Consider the following 21,766-nt stretch of genomic DNA (forward strand, 5'->3'; position numbering starts at 1 on the left):
TGAAGAGGGCTGCTACTGTTATTTTCATTAATGTGCAGGTGGGTCAGAACGCCACCCAAAATACAATCTATATCTCTAAGCAGAGTTGTCTGTCTGCTCCTTCTCTGCACTGTGGTGTGTTAAGGGAAGGCAAGAGGGATGTTAAAATGTCCTTCCTATCTAGGGAAGGAACTTTAACTCACCCTTAAGGCTGGTCAGCATTCCACACAGCTCCTCCAAGCCCTCCCCTGAACAGTGGATAAAGGGACTTAAGCAGAGAAGGATGGCCTTTGTCTAAGATCAGTTGAAGGTAAAAGTCAGACTTGAAATCTATCATGGCTTCCCAGGGTGTCCTTGGGACCAGAGGAACAATGTGGACATGAGAATAGTACTGACAAGGAAGAATGGCCAGGTATCCCACAGGCAAAATTCATTGATGACTCTGTATACAGCCACATCCGGAGAGGAGCCTTTTAGAGGAGTGCTCCAGCCTTGAGGAGGTACATTGTATTTATCAAAAGCACATAAGTAATGTAACAGAATGTCAAAAGCAAATGACATAATCTCCCCCTCTCTGTTCCCTGTTGGTTATTAGTTAGATCTTTCTGGAGAACTCATCTGGAAGGGTGCTGTAGCTCTTGCCTGTACTCTGCCTCCAGTGCCTATTAGCTACAGGGAATGAGTGAGTCCAGAAATGACCATCACAGTAGGACTTGGCTTGGATAGGAGTTTGACCTGCACCCCCTAGTGCAGGGAAGGAAGGAGCAGGGATGGGAGCATATAGACAGAGTTCTGAGTATTTGAAACAGAAACTGTCATATGTCTGACCAGAGCAGGTAAGGGAGCAAAGCCTTTGATTTTCATCTATCACCACCACCATCAGGAAGCCAATCCGATGTCCAAGTGCTTTTAGGATAGGTTGATGAATAAACTCTGAGTTTAGGTTCTTACCTATAGTGTTATGAAGTGCAATGAGTTGAGCCTTGTTTTCCAAAGGTAATGCAAATTAATTCCAAATCTGAACACTCAAACTTCACCCCACTGAACTGCTTCTCAATGTCAGGGAATGGTATAACTATACATGTTTTTCTTCAGCCCAAACATAAAGTTAGTCACTGGGTTCTAATCCATTATTTCTCGACTTTGCCCTTCCTCTATTTTTACTACCTCTGCTTGTATTTAGTTTTCATTCATGCTTGCCTGAATAATTACAATACTGTCTCATATCCCCGGGGCTTAGGATAATGGCTGGCACATGGTAATACCTTAATAGTACTTGAATTGAAAGTCTAGGATGGGGAGGTAGACAAATCATTACATTAGTATGATTAGCACCATGAAATAGGGGATCTTGCCACAGGAGGAAGTACTCCACTGATGAAGATCCTAGAAGGATTACAATAAAAATGACCTTGAGGAGCATCTTAACAATAATTAAAATATTTGAGTACTTACTATATGCAAAGTACTATAGCAAAACAACAATGAACATGACCCAGGACTTGCATGGTAGAACCCATGATCTCATGGGATACACAATTTCATATATCCAAACAATCTAACCAACATATATACTTGGATGTCCAATATTCATCTCAAAATAGAAAACTGAACTCTTAATTTCCCACCCACCACCATCATTCAATCACACATGCAAAACATGCTCCAATCATAGTATTCACCATATCAGTCAAAAGCAACTCAATCTTTCCATTTCTTCAGGACAAAACATTGGTGTCATCCTTGACTTTTTTCCCCCAACAGTCCACATATAATCCATCAGTAAATCTGTTGTCTCTACCTTCAAAATAAATTCAAAACATGACCACTTTTCACTCTCTCTGTTGCTATAATTACTGCAGTAACATCATAACTAACCTCCCAAGTTCTTCCTCAGACCATACCTCCAACAGTGTTCTGAACACAGAAGCCTGATGGTCCACAGGGAGGATCCTGGCTATAGATGATTGATTCACAGCTAGATGGTAGATAAGTATATAGGTAGGTAGGTAGATGATAGGTAGGTAGGTAGGTAGATAGATAGATAGATAGATAGATAGATAGATAGATAGATAGATAGATAGATATAAAACCATGAGACTGGATAAGATCACAAAGGAATAAATATAAATGAAGGCTAAATCTAAAGACCAGGCTCTGGGACACTCTAACATTAAGAAATTGGAGGAAAAAAGTAGGAACAAGAAGCAGAGACTGAGTAGTAGCAGCCAGTGAGGTAGGAGGAAAGACAGGAGAGTGTGGTACACTGGAAGCCAGGAGAAGAAAGCATTGCAAGAAGAAATTGAGCAACTGCGTGAAAAGTTGCCAATCAGCCAAGAAAGATGAGGACTTGGAGTCGATTATTAGATCTAGCAGCTTAGAAATCATTCATGACTTTGAAAAGAAAAGACTCAGATGAGTGGTGGAAGTAAGGCATGACTGGAGTAGATTCGAGAGAGAATGGTAACTGCTTCAAGGAGTTTTGCTCCACACAACTGCAGAAAAATGGAGAAACAGCACCAAGGATTTTTTATATGTAGGAGATACAAACCATGTATGATGTCAGATGAGTACTAGATTTATCAGAGTGAACACTTCGTAAGTTATATAAATGTCTGATCACTATGTTGTACACCTGAAACATACAGTATTGTATGTCAACTGGAATTGGAAAATTAAAAAAAATTAAAAGGGAAAAATAAATAGGTGTTAAATAAATTTAAATAAAGCCATTAATTACTTTAATAAAATTATAAAACTATGTGCAATATAATGTAAACGAGTAATAATATTATTTTTTATTATTAGATTGATATACTAATACACATTTGATATCATAGTTCACATTAAATAAAAATCATAAAAAATAAACATAGGATATATAGCATGTTGGATGAAAAACAGTCAAGAGGAATAAATCAGTGATGCAGGAGAGCAAAGGGCAAAATGCTGCAGCAATGTCGTGGTGCGGAAATACCGGAAGGGGAGTCCCCAAGGCGGGTGGTTGGCCTCAGCTAAAAGCACAGACATTTCGCTGGAGGAATTAGAAGATGACATTAATGAAGGAGGACTTTGTGTATCAAGAAAAGTTTCCTCACAAGAAAAGGGGAAAAGGCCTAGAGGGATGAATGAGATGCTGAGAATGGATCATTCAAGGGCAGGCGGGGCAGTTCATGGCCAGGGGTGGAGAGGACTTCTGGAAGTTACTATGGCAAGGTTCGGTTTGGTTTGGTTTGGTGGTTTGGTTTGGTTTGGTTTGATTTGGTTTGGTTTGGTTTGGTTTTAGGGCCCAAGAAGTTGGTAGGAGTCGTGAGCCCAGGGGGCGTGGTTGAAGTTGGTGATCATGTGTCAAGTCGGTGTTTTTGGAACACCCTGAGAAAGATGGCAGAGAAAGCTATAGATGCATGGAACACGAGGAAGAAGATGGGGCTTGCAAGAGAGGAAGAGAGCAGGTGTGGCATATTAGTGTCCACCCAGGGACCAGGGATGTTTGGAAGTGGTAGGAGAGAACTGGAAAACAGAAAGACAGGAGGCTGCCCTGAGAGGAAGAAATGGGCCACTGTTTTGGACCCCTCACTTCTCTAAGGTGCCACCTCTGCATTCTCACCTTCTGACCTACCACAGAGGAGCCAAGAGCTGGAGGAAGCACAGGAAGTGCTGACACTTCCCTATGATGTGGTATGGGGGTCTCTGGGTTGCCCCTGCCTCATTGTTTCCTAAGGAAATCCAGGATGACTCAACATCCCATCCGACCAAGAGGTGGTGGTGGCAAGACTCTCTGCCTCCATAGGACCCCAGCTCTTAACATGATGTATCCACTGCTAACAAGATGCAGAAAAGCCAGGATGGGAAGAAGCAAGAATGTGTCCCTCCTCTTAATGGAGACTGTGCCTGAGGTATGGGAGCCCGGCCCCTAGCATGGCCTCTAGAGTGAGGAGGCACAAGGCCCAGGCCTGCTGAGCCAACACCCTCCAAGTGTTTTCCTAAAGCATCTCCAAAGATCATAGGAGGTCTTGTGACAGGCACATCCTCCCTACCTGGTGGGAGTTGGGCAGAGAGCTACAGAGTAAAGGAGATGATGGGGAGGCCCAGAATGAAAGGAACAACCCAGAAAGGTCACTGCAGCGTATGGTGGGATGCCAAGGTTAATGTGCACACATCCTAACTTATATGGAGTAGGCCTTTCCCATGGTTCCCCACAGGCTCCTACCTGCCCCAAAGCAGCATGAGTTCATAGCACTGACAAAAGTCCAGTAACAAAGGGTTGGGGACAGACAGATAAGCTGGAATCAAGACCTTCAGGTTTCTCAATTCGCAGCAAAGTCAAGGGCTGAGAGAAAACAGAGTCAGAGCCCGTGACTTCATGCAGGATGTTGAGTGATGAAGCCTTGCTCATCCCATCCCATAACCTTGGAACGACCCCTTGATTCAAGAAAAGTGAAATTAGAATTAAAAGCCTTGTGGAGAACACAAACTCAAGAATTTACTACTGCAGAATTGCTGGTAGGTGCTAAGAATATATCAGTGCTTGCTTGGGAACATTGGACTTCACCTCTGGCCCTCTGAAGTATCATCATGTCATGGTGAATGACTCTGACTTTCTGGAGCCCTTCCCTTGATCCCTGCAGAGGGCACTACACAATTCCATTCAACTGACTAACTGCAGTCGGGGAGTAGCTTCTCTACTAAATCACTTCTCCAGTTAAAACTGAATCCCAGAGGATAGGGACCACGGCTGTTTCATTTTTGTACCTGCTCACTGCAGCCCATGCAGGGAGGACAAGGAACATAGGATGAGCACAAGAATCAAGCCCATGGAGACACTGATTTCTAAACCAGGTGAGAGGGAGTTGGGCCTCTGCTCTTTACCAGCCATCCAAAGTATAGAGTTCCACCTAGACTCAGAAGCCTATTGCATAGCCCAAGGCTGTCATAGAATAAAGGCCAAAAATAGTTCTTGTGTCTACTACAGGGACGGGAAAGAAGGGAGGACAATCTGAGTTCAGGTAGGGATATGAGGAATGAGCACAATGCAGACATGTAAGATACTAGGGGACACAGAGGACCAGATCCTTAGCAGGTCTAGCTGTGCTTACAGAGAACTGACTATCCATTCTCATCCCCAGAGACAGTGAGGCCAGGACCCTGAATACTTGGTCTGGATGAGAGCATGGGGATAAAACAGGGGGCCTGGGAAGAGGACAGAGGCAGATTTCTGTTTCCAGAAGGAGGGGTGGATGCTGCCAACTGGCCCCCTTTCCCGCCTTGTCCTCACTGTAACTACTCTGGGTCCATGGCCAGGCAAGGATCATATTGGGGGCTTTCCAGAGTGTATCACTCCCAAGGTCAAGCCCTCTACAGAGGCCACAGGGGCAGGTTCCTGGGCAGACAGCCAGACCTGTGGGAATCCAGACAGCGGGAAGGGAAGGGAAGCCATTCTTTGCGGTAAAAAGTGCTGGCAGCTGGGGTGCATCAACGAGAGAGGCAGGGTAAAGTGAGAGATTAGGCAGACTCTCACACACAGTCAAAGACACACAAACACAGACAACAACCACACAAATATATAAACAGAAAGACACGAGTTCAACAACGCCACTCAGAAACTACTTCAGAGTACCAAGAGACATGTCCAGTACCTACATAGACTCTTGAACACTCTGAGTCAGACACACTCAAGCATACACAGGTACAAGCACACACGCAGACACAAAGATAGGCTTGCACACATGCAAACAGACACAGTCCATCTTGTAGTCCCACAAACAAATATACAGTCCAAATTCATTTTCAAAGCCACTCTCTTCCATAAAGCCTGCTAGACCATCTCAGGCCAGGCCTGGTTATCCTTACTCTAAACTCCGGTTTGTCATTTCCATCCCATTGCTTATCCTTTAATAAGAATAGTCTTGGATTCACAGGTATACCCCTTGTCTCAACAACTTGGCTGCATGCTTTTAAAGAAATGTCATAGTCAGCAAGTAGGTCCACTGTCCTCTTCAGCAGCCCATCCTTCACCTACACATCCATCCCATCCCCATCCCCATGAGTATCCTCACTGCAGAGTCCTGACCCCAGGCCTCTCTGACATAGCAGACAGAATCTAAGGGAAGAGAAAACCAGACAGACACACTCTGTCAAGGTAATGCTGGTGGGTGTTATCCTAAAAATCTTCACGTGGCCCTGTGTTTACCAGGATCCAACTGTAACTACTACATCAATGCTAATCTAAGCATAGTCCTAACTCTAACTCTAACCCCAGGTAGCTACACATGGAGTAATGTCTGCAACTACACTAGGCATACAGATACCACACACTTGGGAAGGTGTGGGTCATCTGCACTCTAGGAACTCAGTAGCTCCTTTAGTAACAGCTGCACAGTCCTCAGGGCGGCTTGTCCCTGGAGGGTTCAATGCTGAGCTGGGAACCCAGGAGCACCAAGGCGCTCATAACGGGAATACCCTTTGGGTGTAACCAACCAGAAAGCCCAAAACCACAGAAATGTCAGCCACGACTGTCCTGGATAAGCGCCATCTGCAGGAGCCATAAGCATAAGGATCCCACCTAGTAAGCTACCATATAGCTGAACCTTAGACAGACAAGGCTCAAGCCTAACCCGAAAGCATCACTGATGGGGGGCACTAAGAGCAGAAAACTAACCTTCTGACTCTTCATAGCCACTGGATTTGGACAGATGCACAGCTCTCTGCGCCACCAGTAAAGAGAGCTCACTTTGGAGACGGTAAGGACTTCATCTCTTCTCTCTGTCACGCAAGGCTCTATACTTCCCCTCTCTTTGTGTTGTGTTTATCTACGTGGGCACCTGATTGGCTTATCTGAGAAGGTTCCACTCAATAAATGTGGCATTAATGGAAAGACACAAATGCATTTGAGGCTGTTACTTCGGTAGCCACTTTTCTTGCAACAATACATATATAAAATCATCATGTCGTATACTTTAAATATATACAATTTTATTCATCAATTATACTTCAGTAAAGCTGGGGGGAAAACGTAGGGGAAATCTTCATAGCCTTGGATTTGGCAATGGTTTCTTAAATACGACAACAAAAGGATAGGAAAAAATATAGATAAACTGGACTTTATCAAAATTTAAAATTTTGTGCATCAAAGAACAGTACCAAGAGAGTGAAAAGACACCCCACAGAATGTGAGGAAACATATGCAATTCATATGTCTGATGAGCGTCTATTATCGAGAATGCACAAAGAACTCTTACCATTCAATCAGATTTACATTTTAAGAACAGTCCTCAGCTTGCTGGGAGGAGGGGGAGATAGTGGAGCCCAAAGTGCAGAGAGCAGGAAATCACAGTGTGTCCAGGGGACGGGTGGCGAGGCCCGTACCAAAAAGGTGCCTGGGAATGAAGACGGCCTGACTGAGGTACCTGACTCACATGACCTGGGGACTGTTTCCTTTCTTTCTTTTAATTTTATATTAGTTTTGGGTATATGGTACCAAAATGGTTAGACATTTATATAATTTATGAAGTGAGCCCCCTGATTACTCTAGCTCTCATCTGGCTCTACATATCGCCATTATAACACTACTGACTGTATTCCTTCTGCTGTACTCTCCATCCCTAGGATGGTTTTGTAACTACTAATTTGTACTTCTTCATCCCTTCACTTTTTTCACCCAGCCTCCCAACCTTCCTCCTCTCTGGCAATCACCAGTTTATTCTTTGTTATCCGTGAGTCTGTTTTTGTTTAGTTTGTTCCTTCTATTCCTTTGAGTCCACATATAAGCGAAATCATATGGTATTTATCGTTCTCTGTCTGACTTATTTCACTCAGCAGAATACTCTCTTAGGTCTATCCATGTTGTTGCAAATGGCAAGATTTCATTTTTTTTATGGCTGAGTAATATTCCATTGTATATACGAACCATAACTTCTTTATTCAATCGTCTATTGATGGGCACTTAGGTTACTTCCATATCTTGGCTATTGAGAATAGCGCTACAATGAACATAGGGGTGCATAGATCATAACAAATTAGTGTTTTGATTTTCTTTGGATAAATACCCAGAAGTGCAATTGCTAGGTCATAAGATAGTTCTATATTTAATTTTTTGAGGAACCTCCAAAGTGTCTTCCATAGTGGCTGAACCAATTTGCAGTCCCACCAACAGTGCATGAGAGTTCCCTTTTCTCTACATCCTCGCCAACTTATTTTTCGATTTTATTTGATGATAGCCATTCTGACAGGTGTGAAGTGATATCTCATTGTGGTTTTATTTTGCATTTCTCTAAAGACTAGTGATTTTGAGCATTTTTTTCATATTTCCCTTTTGAGGAAAGGGGCTGTCTTCATTTTTACATATTAGTGAGGCTGCATGCCAAGACATTTATCTGCCTTTTAGGAAGGAAACAGAAGATGATCCTTATTCCTGCCTGGTCAGAGGCGGGGTGGGGGAGGTGAAAGTGCCTGCATAAATAGGCAGCAGAACAGTCCCAGCCCACACACTGCAGGACCCCCCAACCTACGGCTGGCTGTCCACCTTGCCCAGAGCTCTGGCCTCATAATCACCCTCTGCCACAGCTATGGCTCAGTCACTGGCTCTGAGCCTTCTTGTCCTGGTCATGGCCCTCTGCATCCCCCGGACCCAAGGTATCAAGAAGGGAGCTTCCTAGGCTGGGGGCAAGGAGCTGGAGAGGCCTGGGTGGGAGCCTATAAATAGCCCCTGGCTCCCTGTGAACTCCACCCTGCAGGCAGTGATGGAGGGGCACAGGATTGTTGCCTCAAGTACAGCGAAAGGAAGATTCCCACCTCGGTTGTCCGCAGCTACCGGAAGCAGGAGCCAAGCTTGGGCTGCCCCATCCCAGCTATCCTGTGAGTGGGTGTAAGGGGTGGGGTCCAGCTGAGTTGGGGGGGTGGCGCGGTGGGCAACACTAGGACAGGCTTGCTAACGCCGGACCCCTAGGTTCTCACCTCGGAAGCGCTCTCAGCCAGAGCTGTGTGCAGACCCTAAAGAGGCCTGGGTGCAGCAGTTGATGCAGCATCTGGACATGCCGCCGGACATACAGAAATCATCCCAGCGCTGTAAGAAGGACAAGTCTGGCAAGAAGGGAAAGGGATCCAAAGGCTGTAAGAGGTGAGGAAGCTGAAGGGACAGGGTAGGGGGGTGAAGGGGAGCCTCGCTCAGTCCCTCAAGCCCCTCTTCTCCCCTCCCAGGAATGAAAAGCCACGGACCCCAAAAAAGCCATAGCCCAGTGACCACTCTGGAGCCCAGGAGGCCCCCATCAGCCTCACCAGGGTTTGGAGCCCCAATCCAAGGGGGAAGAAGCGGGCTAGGAGAGAGGGAGGACTCAAGGGCCCCGGAGCAGCCACTCCATGCTGGCTTTGCCTCACCCCTTCTTCCGCGTCAACCATCCCTTCTGCATTCCCAGCGCTACACGCATGGCTGAGCTGCCCACACCAGGCCAGGCCCAGAGAGGCAGAGGAGAGAGTGTGAGAGGAGGCAGCAGGACTGTCCCCTCTGAGGAGAGGTCACCCGGGACCCTGGATCTGACCCTGCCCCTCACTGCACCCCACCTCTTCCTTGTAAATATGATTTATACTTACCTGAATAAAAAGCTGTTTTGGCTTCCTACCCTAGTAATTTTCTGTGTGTTTGTGTCCATGAAGAAACCAGTGTCACTTCAAGGAAGGTCACACACTCTGAAGTCCCAACCAAGAGCTCAGACTGGTGAATTCTATGTTCTCACCTACCCCAAGAGTTTCCTTCCCTCCCAGGTGCCCAGACCTGAGGACAAGAGAAGGGAAGCTGATGAGGAGGTGGGGGGTAGGAGGCGGCCCTGGGCTGCTCTTTGTCTCTGAGAAATTCCTGTCAATAGAGAGATGGTGGATCCAGAGCACATACCCACGATGGCTCTGTAGGCCTCTGAGACTCTGAAGAGAGCCCTTCCCTGATTATGTCCAGCATCCACTCATCCCAGCTCTACCAGAAGCTGTCTCCCCTTCCCCTGGGGCCTACTGAATGCAAACCTCCAAGTACCTCTTTGAGAGGTTCCCCAGGAGGGAGGCTGGAGCCTGGGCCCATCTGTTACACAGGCAAACACAATTCTACTGAAACCTACCCTAAGAAGAGTTCTAGTTCTGGGAGCCCTTCAGAGCCCACATCCCCTCTTAAAAACCCCAAAACCCAAGAGGACTCCCTTCTGTCCCAATCAATAAAGCAGGGTCCCTGGGCCTCTCCTCTTTAATGGGACTGTGTGCTCCGTATTCCCATCGGAGCTTCTTGGCTCCCTCAACTTCCTTCCGACTGGGAAAGCCTCCTCCTCTTCCCTTTTTTTCTCCTTTCTACCCTGGCTGGGGCCCAGGGTACTTTAGCCCCTTTAATCTCTTGATAGCAAGGGCTAAGTCTCCAGTGGCGGGAACCCCAAAATTCAGATGTAAATCAAGCTCTTCTCAAAAAAAAAAAAAAAAATACCTGCCTGGATCTCTCCTACCTCTTCCTTCCCAGAGAATACATCCTCCTATTCCCCTTCCACCCCTAGGTAGAGAGAGGGAGGACCGTCAGATGGGGCCAGGCCATGTGGGAAAGAAGGGAACAGATCTTGGGAGAGGGGCAAGAAGCTAGAGGTGGCTGCCCACCACCTTTTCCTTCCACAGGAGCCTGAGCATGCCACAGCACTCACCACTTATCATAAAGTTTTTTAAGTATTTGCTATCTGCCCCTTCTAAGGCAGGTGAAGACAGGAGTTCCTCCCTACATATCCTTCTACAGCCCATGTGAGCTTAGTCTGCAAATGCAGATGTGCAAGAATTACTGCATTTTAAAATGTTCTTTCAAAGAACTTGAATCCTACTCCAAACCCCTGCACCGGGTTGCTGGTGAGAAATTCAAAATCAGACACTCTTGAGATCCCATCTGCCAAGGGCTATGCAAAAGTCATAGAAACACCATCGCACAAAGGACGCTTCCTATTTGCCCTCTACACCATCCTATCATTGGACATCAAACCTGTGAGTGCTGTGGCCCCTGTGGTTCCAGTGGGTATGACTCTCCAGGTCCTAGACTCCCAAACTGTTAGCTCTGAGCCACGTTCGAGACAGAAATTCAGCTATGATTGTCTATGGGTTTGGACCTGATTTCCCCAGACATCCCACAGAGCCATCTACTCAGGTCTTGCCACTTACTTCATCACAGCCAAGGGTTCTGCTAGAACCCACTGCCCATGCTGGCTGGACCTACACACCAATCTCCTCAACAGTCTTAAAGAATTCTCTCCAAAACTCTCCCCATCCCCAGCTCCTCCAGGGCATAACCTCTTCCCAGGTTCACTTTAGACTTTTACAAAGGTAGAAGGGCCTTTGACATCAGGATGCCTCTGCTCTTAGTCCTGTTAAAACCCTTGCTTGCTCTAAAGAGAAAAAAAAAATAAGCAGAACAAATAAAACATTTCACTAAACTATCCTGCCACACTTGCATGCCTGGTATTGCCTCAAGTCCTGCCCTGAGTAGACATGCAATATGTTATTTATTCCACCAGAGAATGCGTAGTCACTCTCCTTGTCTGCCTTCATCTTTGACAATGTTGTCCTGTTTTCTTCTTTCTGTAAGATGCATAATTAAAAAAAAATCAAATAATACATATTATGGTTAAAATTTTTTTAAAGTACAAAAAGGCTTATTCTGAATAACCATTTCCTACAACTTTTAATTCATAAGCTACTTCTTCTAGGAGTTAATACCATATCTAAATATTTTGTTCATATTTGTTTCTTGATTTACTTATGTTAAACTGCGTATCATAGAAAGTGGAGATTTAGCTCTCTTACCGACATTCCTCTCCTGTCACCCTATCCTCTAAATGTAGTCATATCACTATATTTAGATCGCGATCAGAATTTACATTATTATGACCGTATAAATCGTTCATTGCAGAGCAAAGTAGTGTACTATGCTTACTTTTCCTTTGTCACTCAGCTTTTTGTTTTTATTAAAAGTTCTTCTTGTTCTTCCGTTTAAAAATACCTCTATCTCGCCATTATCATGGCCTCAATATTTTTCAAATACTTCATCATATTAGGATTAAAGACTAAATGTTCGTTTTCTTCAAGACATTTGTTTCTTGGTGGCAAATCAACACACCTGAGGGAAACTCTGCTGCCAAGTTCTTGAAGACTTTTGCTTTAGAGCCATAGATTGCTCTAATAATAAGTTTCAATCCCATATTAAGAGAAAAACTGAACTCCTGATCACCGGAGCAGCCGTAGCCAATTTCGATTCACCCCGCCCCCGCGCACGGTGTGACACTCCGCTAGGCTATGAGAGCCTGATTGTCTCGCTCCGCCTCCAGGGGGCAGCATCGTCGCTGCAGTCTTCCCGGCAAGCAGCAGGCTTCTGGGTTAATTTTCTTTTATCATTTTATTCATCTTTCTGGGATTTTTTTTTTATTTGTCCTCAAAATGTGTCTCATGCTAGGCCAGAGGTATACATTTTCCTGTGTCCATTGATGAGCAAGACAAACTCGTTCTGAGCTTGTGTCTGGGGTAAAGCCCTTCATCCTCTAGCGCTGACCATAGCTCCAGATGCACAGTCAGGCTCTCAATAAATCTCCGTTGAATAAAGAAACCTTTTCTTAGAGTTGCCACCGAAATTAAGTGGTTTAGGAATCAATCGGGTGCAGGTTATTTATGCTGCAAAGGAAGTGCCGGAGGTAATGCGAACTTCCTTCAGCCTTTAAAGCAAACATTATTTCCTGTCTTCACCCTTGGGCGCCTTAGACTCAGGGTAAGTTGGAAATACTGGGGTTGGGGAGATAAATATCCGAGGACAAACATCATCCTTCGCCAGCACACGCGCCCCAGCCCGCCGGGTTCAGGAGCCAGAGTGGCGGGGATTGGGCAGCAGGGCCGCTGTGCTAAGCCTGGGATAATAGCCGTCCGGGGACTTCCAGGGCCCACGCTGGCCCCAGGTCCCCGGGAGTGCGGTCTCACCCACAGCCCAAGTCTCCACTCCGCCATCTGGGCCTGGGACCTTCAGCCTCAGAACTGGCGGGGTTCTGGAGCAGAGAGAGCAGGGGTCGTCCCAGGCCTAGGGACTTTGGGCCCAAGGCCCTTCCCAGGCTGAGGAGCAGGATCTGTCGGGGAACACCCGACTCCTGCTAGCGCCCCGCTCCCCCGCCACCTCCGCTCCTCAGCCAGAGCGTCCCCACCCCAGCTAGGCCAAAGCTCCACCCACCTCCAGAGCCTCCCTTCCTAGGCTGGGGCGCCCTCTGCAGGCCTAGAAGGGGAAAGAGACACATCAGGCACACAGATTGGACACAACCAAATATAGCAGGTCCTCAATAATGTCATGTTCTTCTACGTCTTTTCTTTATAACGCTGATAGTGGCAGGGGTTGGGGGTATCAGTCCTGGCTGGGGCCACTGTCCGTGTAGAGTTCGCACATTCTCCCCATGTCTGCGTGGGTTACATACATACACACACACCAGTGACAGGCACAGCAGTCAGGCACAGTTCAGGATATGCACATTCATCCATTCGGCAAACATTTACCGAACATCGAGTCTAGGTTCTCTCCCCACAATCATTCACTCCTCTGTACCCCCATCACGGACTTCTCAGGCCCTCTCCTTCCCCAATGGCTAAAGTGCCCTCCATCCACAATCTCTGACCCCTGGATCATGGATTTGGTCACACCAGGAAGCATGAAGTTGGGCTGGCTCCGTGCAGGAGGGTGGGAAGATATCTGTCCAGGGCTCACACTGAACCAGGAACCCCACAAAGGCAACTTGGCTAGGAAGAGGGTGAACTACTAGGTGAAGCATGTAGCACACTGAGGTCTCTGTACATGTGGTCAAAAACTGTTTCAAACCTACCTCCCTGGACTCCAATCCTCACATTCCATTGGATTGTCTAAATCCTAGTAACTAGGGAGTGGGAGCCTTAAACTATCCATCCATGGGGCCTGTCTCCTTTCTCTTTTTGCCATGATAGTGGGTACTATCATAACTCTCTGATGGCCCCTTCCTTCCCTGATTTCTCTTCATCTCCCTGCTCTGTCAATGTTAGAGAGCTCCAGGACTTAGAACTTGAAGCTTTTCTATCTATACTCACTCCCTTGGAGATCTCATTGTCTTATGACTTTAAATACCATCCATATGCTCCTAAATTTGTATCTTCAGCTAGAATCTCTCCCCTGAAATCTACATTCACATTATCAACTGCCTGTTTGACATCTCCATTTGTATGTCCGAAATGCAGCTTCATCTTAAAAAGTCAAAACAAGGTTTCTCCCCTTCCCACAAACCCACTCCTCTACAGTCATCCACATCTTGGTAAATATAACTCCATCCATAACATTGCTCAAGCCAAAAACATTGTCGTATTTCTGCCTCTTCTTTCTTTCACATACTATACTGAACCCTCCAGCAAAGCCCACTGGCTCTACCTTCAGAATATTTCCAGAATTTGACCACTTCTTACCAACTCCCAGGAACCTCATGTCCTTCCTGGATTATTGCAATTGCTTCCAACCTGGTCTCCAGTCTTCCATTCTTACACCACTTTTTTCTATTCTCCATCTGACGGTCAGAGAGAGCTTTAGCTTTTAAAATGTGTCAGATCACGTCATACCTCTGTTCAAAATTCTCCAAAGTTTCCCCATCTCAGTCAGAGTAAAACATAAACCCTACAAGGTCCTACAAAGCCCTACACTGTCTAGGCCCCGTTATTACTTGACTGTATCTCTTATTGCTCTACTCTTTGCTCATTTCTTTCCCATAACATCGACTTCCTTTCATCAAATACACCTTTGCCTCAAGACCTTCACACTTGCTATTTTCTTTACCTAGAACATCTTCCCCTGATGTCTGCATGGCTCTCTCCCTCGCCGTCTTCAGATCACCTCTCTGCTCAGATGTTATCAGAAAAGTCTTCCCTGACTGCCCTCCCAATACTCCCTATTGCTCTGGCCACCTTAATTTTCCTTATAGCACTTATTGCCGTCTGACATATATTTTTGTTTGCTTATTGCTTTTCTCCTTTATTAAAATAAAAACTCTGCAAGAGCAGGAATATCTATCTGTTTTCTTTTTCACTGCTGTATCCTAGTGCTAAGAACAGTGTCTGGAGCATAAGAGGCCCTTGATAAATATTTCTTGAATAAATGTGATACAAATCTCTTTTTTATTACTTCATTATTTCCCTCTTTCCTGCCAATTCTCAGGACCTTTCGCAACAGGCATTCCAGGAAGATAATATTAAAATTTAATTGAAACTTTTATGTCAGCTCTGTGCTACACTCTTGTATCATTCAGGATTTAGGAGGAAAACAAAAGGCATGCTCAAAAAGGTTTAAGGAAAAAAATTTAGTGAAGGGATCATTAACAGAGGTGAAGGCAAGGTTGTGGTAAACGGCCACTGCATATGATTGGTATAGTTCTCAAACTCGGGCCATCTCTCCTTCCTGACAAAGTAGACGTTGAATGTACTGCCTGAAGTTCCGCTCACTGGAAGGACTTCCCTTCACCACTATCTTTCAGGGCCACCCCTGAATGTAAGCAACTGTTTACTTCTAAGTGATGCCAACAGACCTTAGAGACCCAACTTAAAATCAAGACCGTGCATTGTCTCCCTCTGTTGACTGTTTGTAGAAAACTTCTCCATGAAGGCCTAAGTGTGATCAGAAGAAGAAAACAATACAAATAGGAACCTGAGCCACTTCCCATGCTTTTACTCATACTTCTGAAACTCCTAAGGCCTGGTCTCCTATGTACAATGTCCATTCAACAATGGAATGCTGCTGTGCACATCTAAGTATGATTTGCTATAGATAAATAATTCCATTAGGTTACACTGTCACTGGGTGATACATAGTCTGAGTTTTAGACCAGGGCCCAGTGGCAAATCAGGAGCTGCTTTTCATATAAGAAATAAAGGTCTTTGCTGTAATTCTCCTATTGGGGCTTCTACAGCATCCTTTCTCTACCACAGACAATCTGAAGTTCACTGGATTTATAAGTCATAAGGCTGAAGCAGCGGGACAACTTATCCTGGCACCTAGACCTGCTGCAGACTCCTTCCTTGTTCTGGGCCTCATTCAAAACTGTCAGCTTTATGCCTTACTCAGTAAATATTTGGCAGCAGCACGCCTAAATATGGTATATGTTGCCTCCAAAATCCAAACTACCCTTTAAGCATTGTGCCTCCTTCTTCATGGTAAAGGTGCAATATGCCCCAAACCACTGTTTTTCAGTCCACCCTATCCCCAATAGCCTAGAAATTACACCTATCTAACAGGATGCTGATTTTTTGTAGGATTTCTTTCTTTCTCTCCTTCCCTCTGACATTCATGGGTCTGTCTAAGGCATTTAGGGTGATTGCTATTTCTTGTGCACCAGTAAACATAATGTCATCAGTTTAAGGAACCAATTTGATATTCCGTGGGATATCAAGATTGTCTTATGATAATCAGAGCAGGAAAGTTGCCATATCCTTGAGGTAAAACAGTGCAAGTATATTGCTGTCATTCCAGTTGAAAAGGAACTGATTTTGGTGGTCTTTAATTGATGGTATACAAAGAAGGAACATGCTAGATTATTAGCTGTAATATGTTATACCAAGGGCTATGGCATGTTTTAAATCTTTGAAGGTGCTCTAATCTATGCAACTTCTCTAACAATGTAGCATTCCTTTAAGTGTACTATTGTTGGAGAGAACGTAGTGGGGCAGGCACAGTTCAAAGGACTTCCACTTGGCCCTTTCTATCATAATTTCTTTACTCTATGGTCAAGGAACCATTTTGGAGATTTTGTTAATTATTAGATACACCTATTCCCACTATGCATTCTGCAACTAGAAAAATAACCACCAGACAGGTCTTCAAGACTCATTGTGAGATGGATCTGAACCAAGATCCTTCTTCACTGAACCTCCATAAATCCTCACTCTGACTGGTGGACCACAATGGGTTGTTGAGTCCCCAAGACTAGTATTATCAAAATACAGTATCTAATAACTCCCCCAAAGGTCTGACTATTTCCTGTTTCCATTCACAGTTACCCTGGCAAATGGCTACTGACTTTCTGGTGAAAGGCGTGGAGCAGTTGTTCTCAGTTTAGCATATATCAGAATCACTGGAAAGGCTTGTTAAAACACAGATTGTCAGGCTTTCCCAGAGTTTCTGATTCAGTGGAGTTGAGGCAGAGCCCAAGAATTTGCATTTCTGACGAGTTCCCAGATAATGCTACTGGTCCAGGGACCACACTTTGAGAACCTCTGAGCAGAAGAAAGATTTATAGAAAGAAACTCAAAACTTCCCACCCCCACCCACCCTATCAAGGGGCTTCTGGTCTGGGGAACTGACTTAAATTGAAGAACTGGGTAAAAGCCTGTAAATCTCTGATACAATTTGGATCAAGTTTCTCCCCACCAGACCTAGAAATTTTCCACTTCTATGGGTCAAGTAGCACATCAGTAAGCTGTCCATCTATTTCATTTCTAGGAACACTATAATCAATTAGCTACCACCAGCAATCCCTGTGGGCAAAGCATGTTGATTACCACTTGTCCTTGCAGCTTATATAGTAATTTCTTTCACCTTATTGTTCATGGTTAGGTGCCAACATCTGGCCTCTACCACTCAAGAATTCCATTATTCCTCTTAAAATAAGATTGCCCACAGTGATTCACCTCCGCAGCACTAACTCCTCGCTGGTTCGTCCTTCACACACACTCATACCCAGCTCCAGATGGCGGCAGCAGTGGCAGTGGCTAGAGACTCCGACTCCTGAATGCGGACACGTTCTCCATGGAAGATCTGGTGCAGAAGGTGTGGGGCCATGGCACCGCTGGTGGGGACCTCTGGGAAGGAGAGGACGAGGACAAGGATATCAAAGATAACTAGATGATGATGATGATGATGAAAAAAAAGAGAGGAAGCAGAAGTAAAACCAGAAGTCAAAATCTCAGAAAAGAAAAAAAAAAAAGACAAAGGAGAAAGAACAGCGACTGAAGAAAAGGCAAGAATAAATTAAAAAGATGTTAGAAGAACCTAAAGTATTAATTAGCCAATAAACTGTAGCCAAAGAAATTACAGGAAGAATGAGACCTCAGATTAGCAAAAGAAACTTTTTGTGTTACTAACATAGTTTATGGCATAGATGTTTGAACCCATCTATTTTCAGGAGATGACTTCACAGAGTTTGGAAAGTTACTAAAAGATAAAATTACACAATCCCAAAAGTCACTATACTGTGCCAGTTTTTTGGAAGCCTTAGTTTGAGATTGTATGTCATTGGAAATTGATGACTTGAAAAAGATTACCAGTTTATTGATTGTGCTTTGTAGTGAAAACCAGAAGCAAAAAAAGGCAAAGACAAAAAGAAGAAGAAAGGTGTGGTTCCTGGAGGGGGATTAAAGGCCCCCATGAAAGATGATCTGGCAGATTATGGCGCTTATGATGGAGGATATGTACAAGACTATGAAGATTTCATGTGACATTTTATCTTCTCCTGGTGTCTTCTTTCTGTTGCCCACAATCCCTTCAATATGTAACACAACTTCCCTTCCTTTCAGTTCTGCCAAATGCTACAATCAGAAGTACAGTATCTTTTGTGCTGGTTATTTAACCCCTCGACACTTAGATGCTAATATGCAAATAAGGGAACTTGGATCTTGCTGCTAAGAGGTTAAAATTGGGAACCTCAGTTGCTACTAAATCATAATTTTTTAAAAAAGAAAAAGAAATAAGATTGTCCAGTCCCAAGAGGGCATCTCCCTTTCTCATGTTTACCTACTAAAGAAGCCACTGATAGGGCTTTTCAAAGAAGCTAGAACACCAATGCAATTCATATTGCCATGGAGAAGAAAGTGTCTTTCTGGACCCTTTGGAGGTATCCAGTTAGTGGCTGCACATAATGGGTGCACCCTGACATTTCCATCTCTCTAACCTTTGCACTTCTTCCTTGATTTTGCTACTCAAAATGTCAACTAAGGACTGGCTGCATCAGCATCACTAAGTTTTTTAGAAATGCAACATCTTGAGCTTTACCCCAGATCTACTGACTCAGAATTTACAGTTTAGCAAGATTTCTGGGTGAATCGTATGCACCTCAAAGTTTAAGGACTGCTGTTCCACAATGTGTCAGTGAGGTTCTAGCATCTCAATATCATTGATCATAAGCCACTGTTGAGTCCAGGCTTCCAGTAACCAACCCGAAAGACTATTAACACCACTCCAAGTGTTCAGCTAATACAATAATACCCAGATCCTAGGTGAGGGCACCCACATCAATAAATTTGTCCTCACCAGTCCCCAGGATTTTCTCAATAAGGTTGACAAGTTTCTGCAATTCCTTCAGTGCATATGCTCCTGTTCTTGGAGCACACCTATCCTATCTAGGCATGTTAGAATCAAACTCTCACTATGAATGTGGAAACTATGAGTGGTCAGGATAGCTACTGAAGAGAAAATGCATGCCCTTTACCAGGGAACTATTAAAAACTTTTTAATGGAAGGGAAGGCTATCTCATTCATGGTTTGCAGGGGGAGGGAGACAGGGAGTGTTCTGCTAGCAAAGAAGATTCAAGGGGATTTGAAAGTTCAAATTCCCAGCTAGGTTCATCTCTGCCCAAATATCCCCATACCAAGTCTCAGAATCCTACTCCCTCCCAACAGTACCCTTATTCTAGCATAAGAAATATGGTAGGGTTGGATATTTACCTGATGTTGTAACTCTACGACTCCATAAAATCAGGTCTCGAGCTTGAACCTTAGCCATATCTGCCAACTGGTCATGTAAAATAAAGATTCCTTAAGAATTCCATAGAGATTATCTGGATCTCTACCCATGCCTTGAATTAGAAGTTCATGATCTTAACCTTCTTTTTCTTGTGTATTTTGGCTAGCACAATCAGAAACAGGCAGCCCACCCAACAATATACATAATCACCATTTGAAGCCCGAGCAGTTAAGTTCCTCAGAAGTCTTATTTCCTAATGTTTTCCCTCCACCAAAATTTCACCCTAACCTTATTGGAGAAAGATCAGTGGAAAGATGGATAAGTAAATTAACTGACATATTTGAGTGAAATGATAGCATAACAGCTCTTTGAGGAAGACGCGGTAGCAGCTTCAGTTGAGCTTCGTTCTGCTCGCTGTTGCTCCTGACTCACCACTGTTCGCTCTCGAGGAGAAACGAGTTGGTCAGGAAGCTGCGCCGCAGCCATGGCTTTTAAAGATACCGGAAAGACACCTGTGGAACCAGAGGTGGCAGTTCACCGAATTATTACTCTGAGCAGCTGCAACATAATATCTTTGGAGAAGGTGTGTGCTGACTTGATCAGAGGTACAAAGGACAAGAATCTCAAAGTGAAAGGACCAGTTCGGATGCCTACCAAGACTCTGAGAATTACTACAAGAAAAAATCCCTGTGGAAAAGGTTCTAAGACTTGGGATCTTTTTCAGATGAGGATCCACAAGCGACTCACTAACTTGCACCGTCCCTCTGAGATTGTTAAGCAGATTACTTCCATCAGTATTGAACCAAAAGTCGAGGTTGAAGTCACCATTGCAGATGCTTAAATCAGCCTTTTTAATAAATTTACTATCAGGTGCTAAAAAAAAAAAAAAAAAAAAGCATAATAATAATGGTTCGTATTTAATAAATGTTTGTTATGTGCCAGCTTAAACTAGGGTCTTTTCTCAGATTATCTCATTTAATCTTAAGAAATAGGTCTAAGTTCAGACATCAGAAACATGACGCAGTGAGAGATGTCCCCAGATCTCTCCCCTCGAAACAATAAGATGAACATCTAAAACTCAACAAAAACACCCAAACTGCACACCAGCATGCATGGACAGGTCAGAACCCCGGGTGTCAGGGTGTCGGGTGGTGGGCTGGGAGAAACAAAGAAGCTGCCTCTGGTAGCTGGAGCTCCCTGTAGGAGGAGGGGTAGGGGAGAAGGTGCGGCAAGTTCCCTGAACAGCGCTGTCTGGGAGTGCTGTGAGCTCCATGTGGCCGGCAGCAGTGCCCAGTCATCAGGGCAAAAGGCAGAGAAGTGGGGTCAGCAGAGAAACATTTGATTTTTACCAGCCCCGGTTGAAAAACCAAGGCTGAGCCGCAGCCCACATTTCCCAACCCAGAGGGCCTCTCTCCCAATATCCTCCAAGACCAAACACCACAGAGCCCCAGGGGAATTTGAGCAAACGCTACCGAAACTGTTGCTAACATTGATTAATCATCTATAAGGGGAAAAAAGGCATTATTAAGGCTTTATATAAAACAGGGATCCAAGAGGCTTAGACGCCACCTACTGGAAACCAAAAGAAAAATGCCTTCTTTGCAACAGGCTAGAGAGACCATTATATAATAAATCTTCTTTCTGGAAAAAATACACTTCCATTAATGCCCAGGCGGAGAAATAGTCCATTAAACACCATGAACAACCAAAATGACAAGGTATCTCAAAAAGAAAGAGAAAAATCTCCAGAAAATAAACTTACAGACATAGAAATATGCGACTTAAGTGACAGAATTCAGGTTGGTACCTCTGGAAAAACTCAATGAGATCCGAAATGAATCATATCAACAATTTTAAGAATTAAAAAAACAACTAGATGAGCAGAATGAGTTCTTTAGCAAGGAGATTGAAACCCCCAAAAAGAACCAAATACACCTTCTGGAGATAAAGAACACACTGCAAGAGTTGAAAAATGAAATAGTAAGTTTGGGAAATAGAGTGGACCAAATGGAGGAAAGGATCAGTGATATCGAAGAGAGAAATCTAGAAATAAAAAAAGAAGGAAGAAAAGA

General features: G+C 44.5%; 1 protein-coding gene and 2 pseudogenes across 1 annotated transcript; all 3 read left to right on the forward strand.

Moving 5' to 3' along the window:
• The first annotated feature begins 8,476 nt into the window (after positions 1 to 8,476).
• On the forward strand, positions 8,477 to 9,592 carry CCL21 (C-C motif chemokine ligand 21). Its single transcript, XM_006916031.1, has 4 exons — positions 8,477 to 8,610; positions 8,712 to 8,832; positions 8,924 to 9,094; positions 9,175 to 9,592. The coding sequence occupies exons 1-4, from the start codon at positions 8,544 to 8,546 to the stop codon at positions 9,206 to 9,208; spliced, it is 393 nt and encodes a 130-aa protein (XP_006916093.1). The 5' UTR covers positions 8,477 to 8,543; the 3' UTR covers positions 9,209 to 9,592.
• An 8,110-nt stretch (positions 9,593 to 17,702) lies between these two features.
• LOC102891947 lies at positions 17,703 to 18,455 on the forward strand (annotated as a pseudogene).
• Positions 18,456 to 20,178: 1,723 nt separating this feature from the next.
• LOC102892193 lies at positions 20,179 to 20,535 on the forward strand (annotated as a pseudogene).
• The last annotated feature ends 1,231 nt before the right edge of the window (positions 20,536 to 21,766 follow it).

This window comes from Pteropus alecto, unplaced genomic scaffold (genome assembly GCF_000325575.1).
Source record: "Pteropus alecto unplaced genomic scaffold, ASM32557v1 scaffold206, whole genome shotgun sequence".
In the NCBI taxonomy this organism is placed as follows: domain Eukaryota; kingdom Metazoa; phylum Chordata; class Mammalia; order Chiroptera; family Pteropodidae; genus Pteropus; species Pteropus alecto.

Excerpts from the sequence above, each read along its gene's own strand:
- CCL21 (XM_006916031.1), top strand. The coding sequence starts at position 8,544 with ATGGCTCAGTCACTGGCTCTGAGCCTTCTTGTCCTGGTCATGGCCCTC. Across the intron at positions 8,611-8,711 it reads CTGCATCCCCCGGACCCAAG|GCAGTGATGGAGGGGCACAG; the intron begins GTATCAAGAAGG and ends TCCACCCTGCAG. Across the intron at positions 9,095-9,174 it reads GGATCCAAAGGCTGTAAGAG|GAATGAAAAGCCACGGACCC; the intron begins GTGAGGAAGCTG and ends CTCCCCTCCCAG.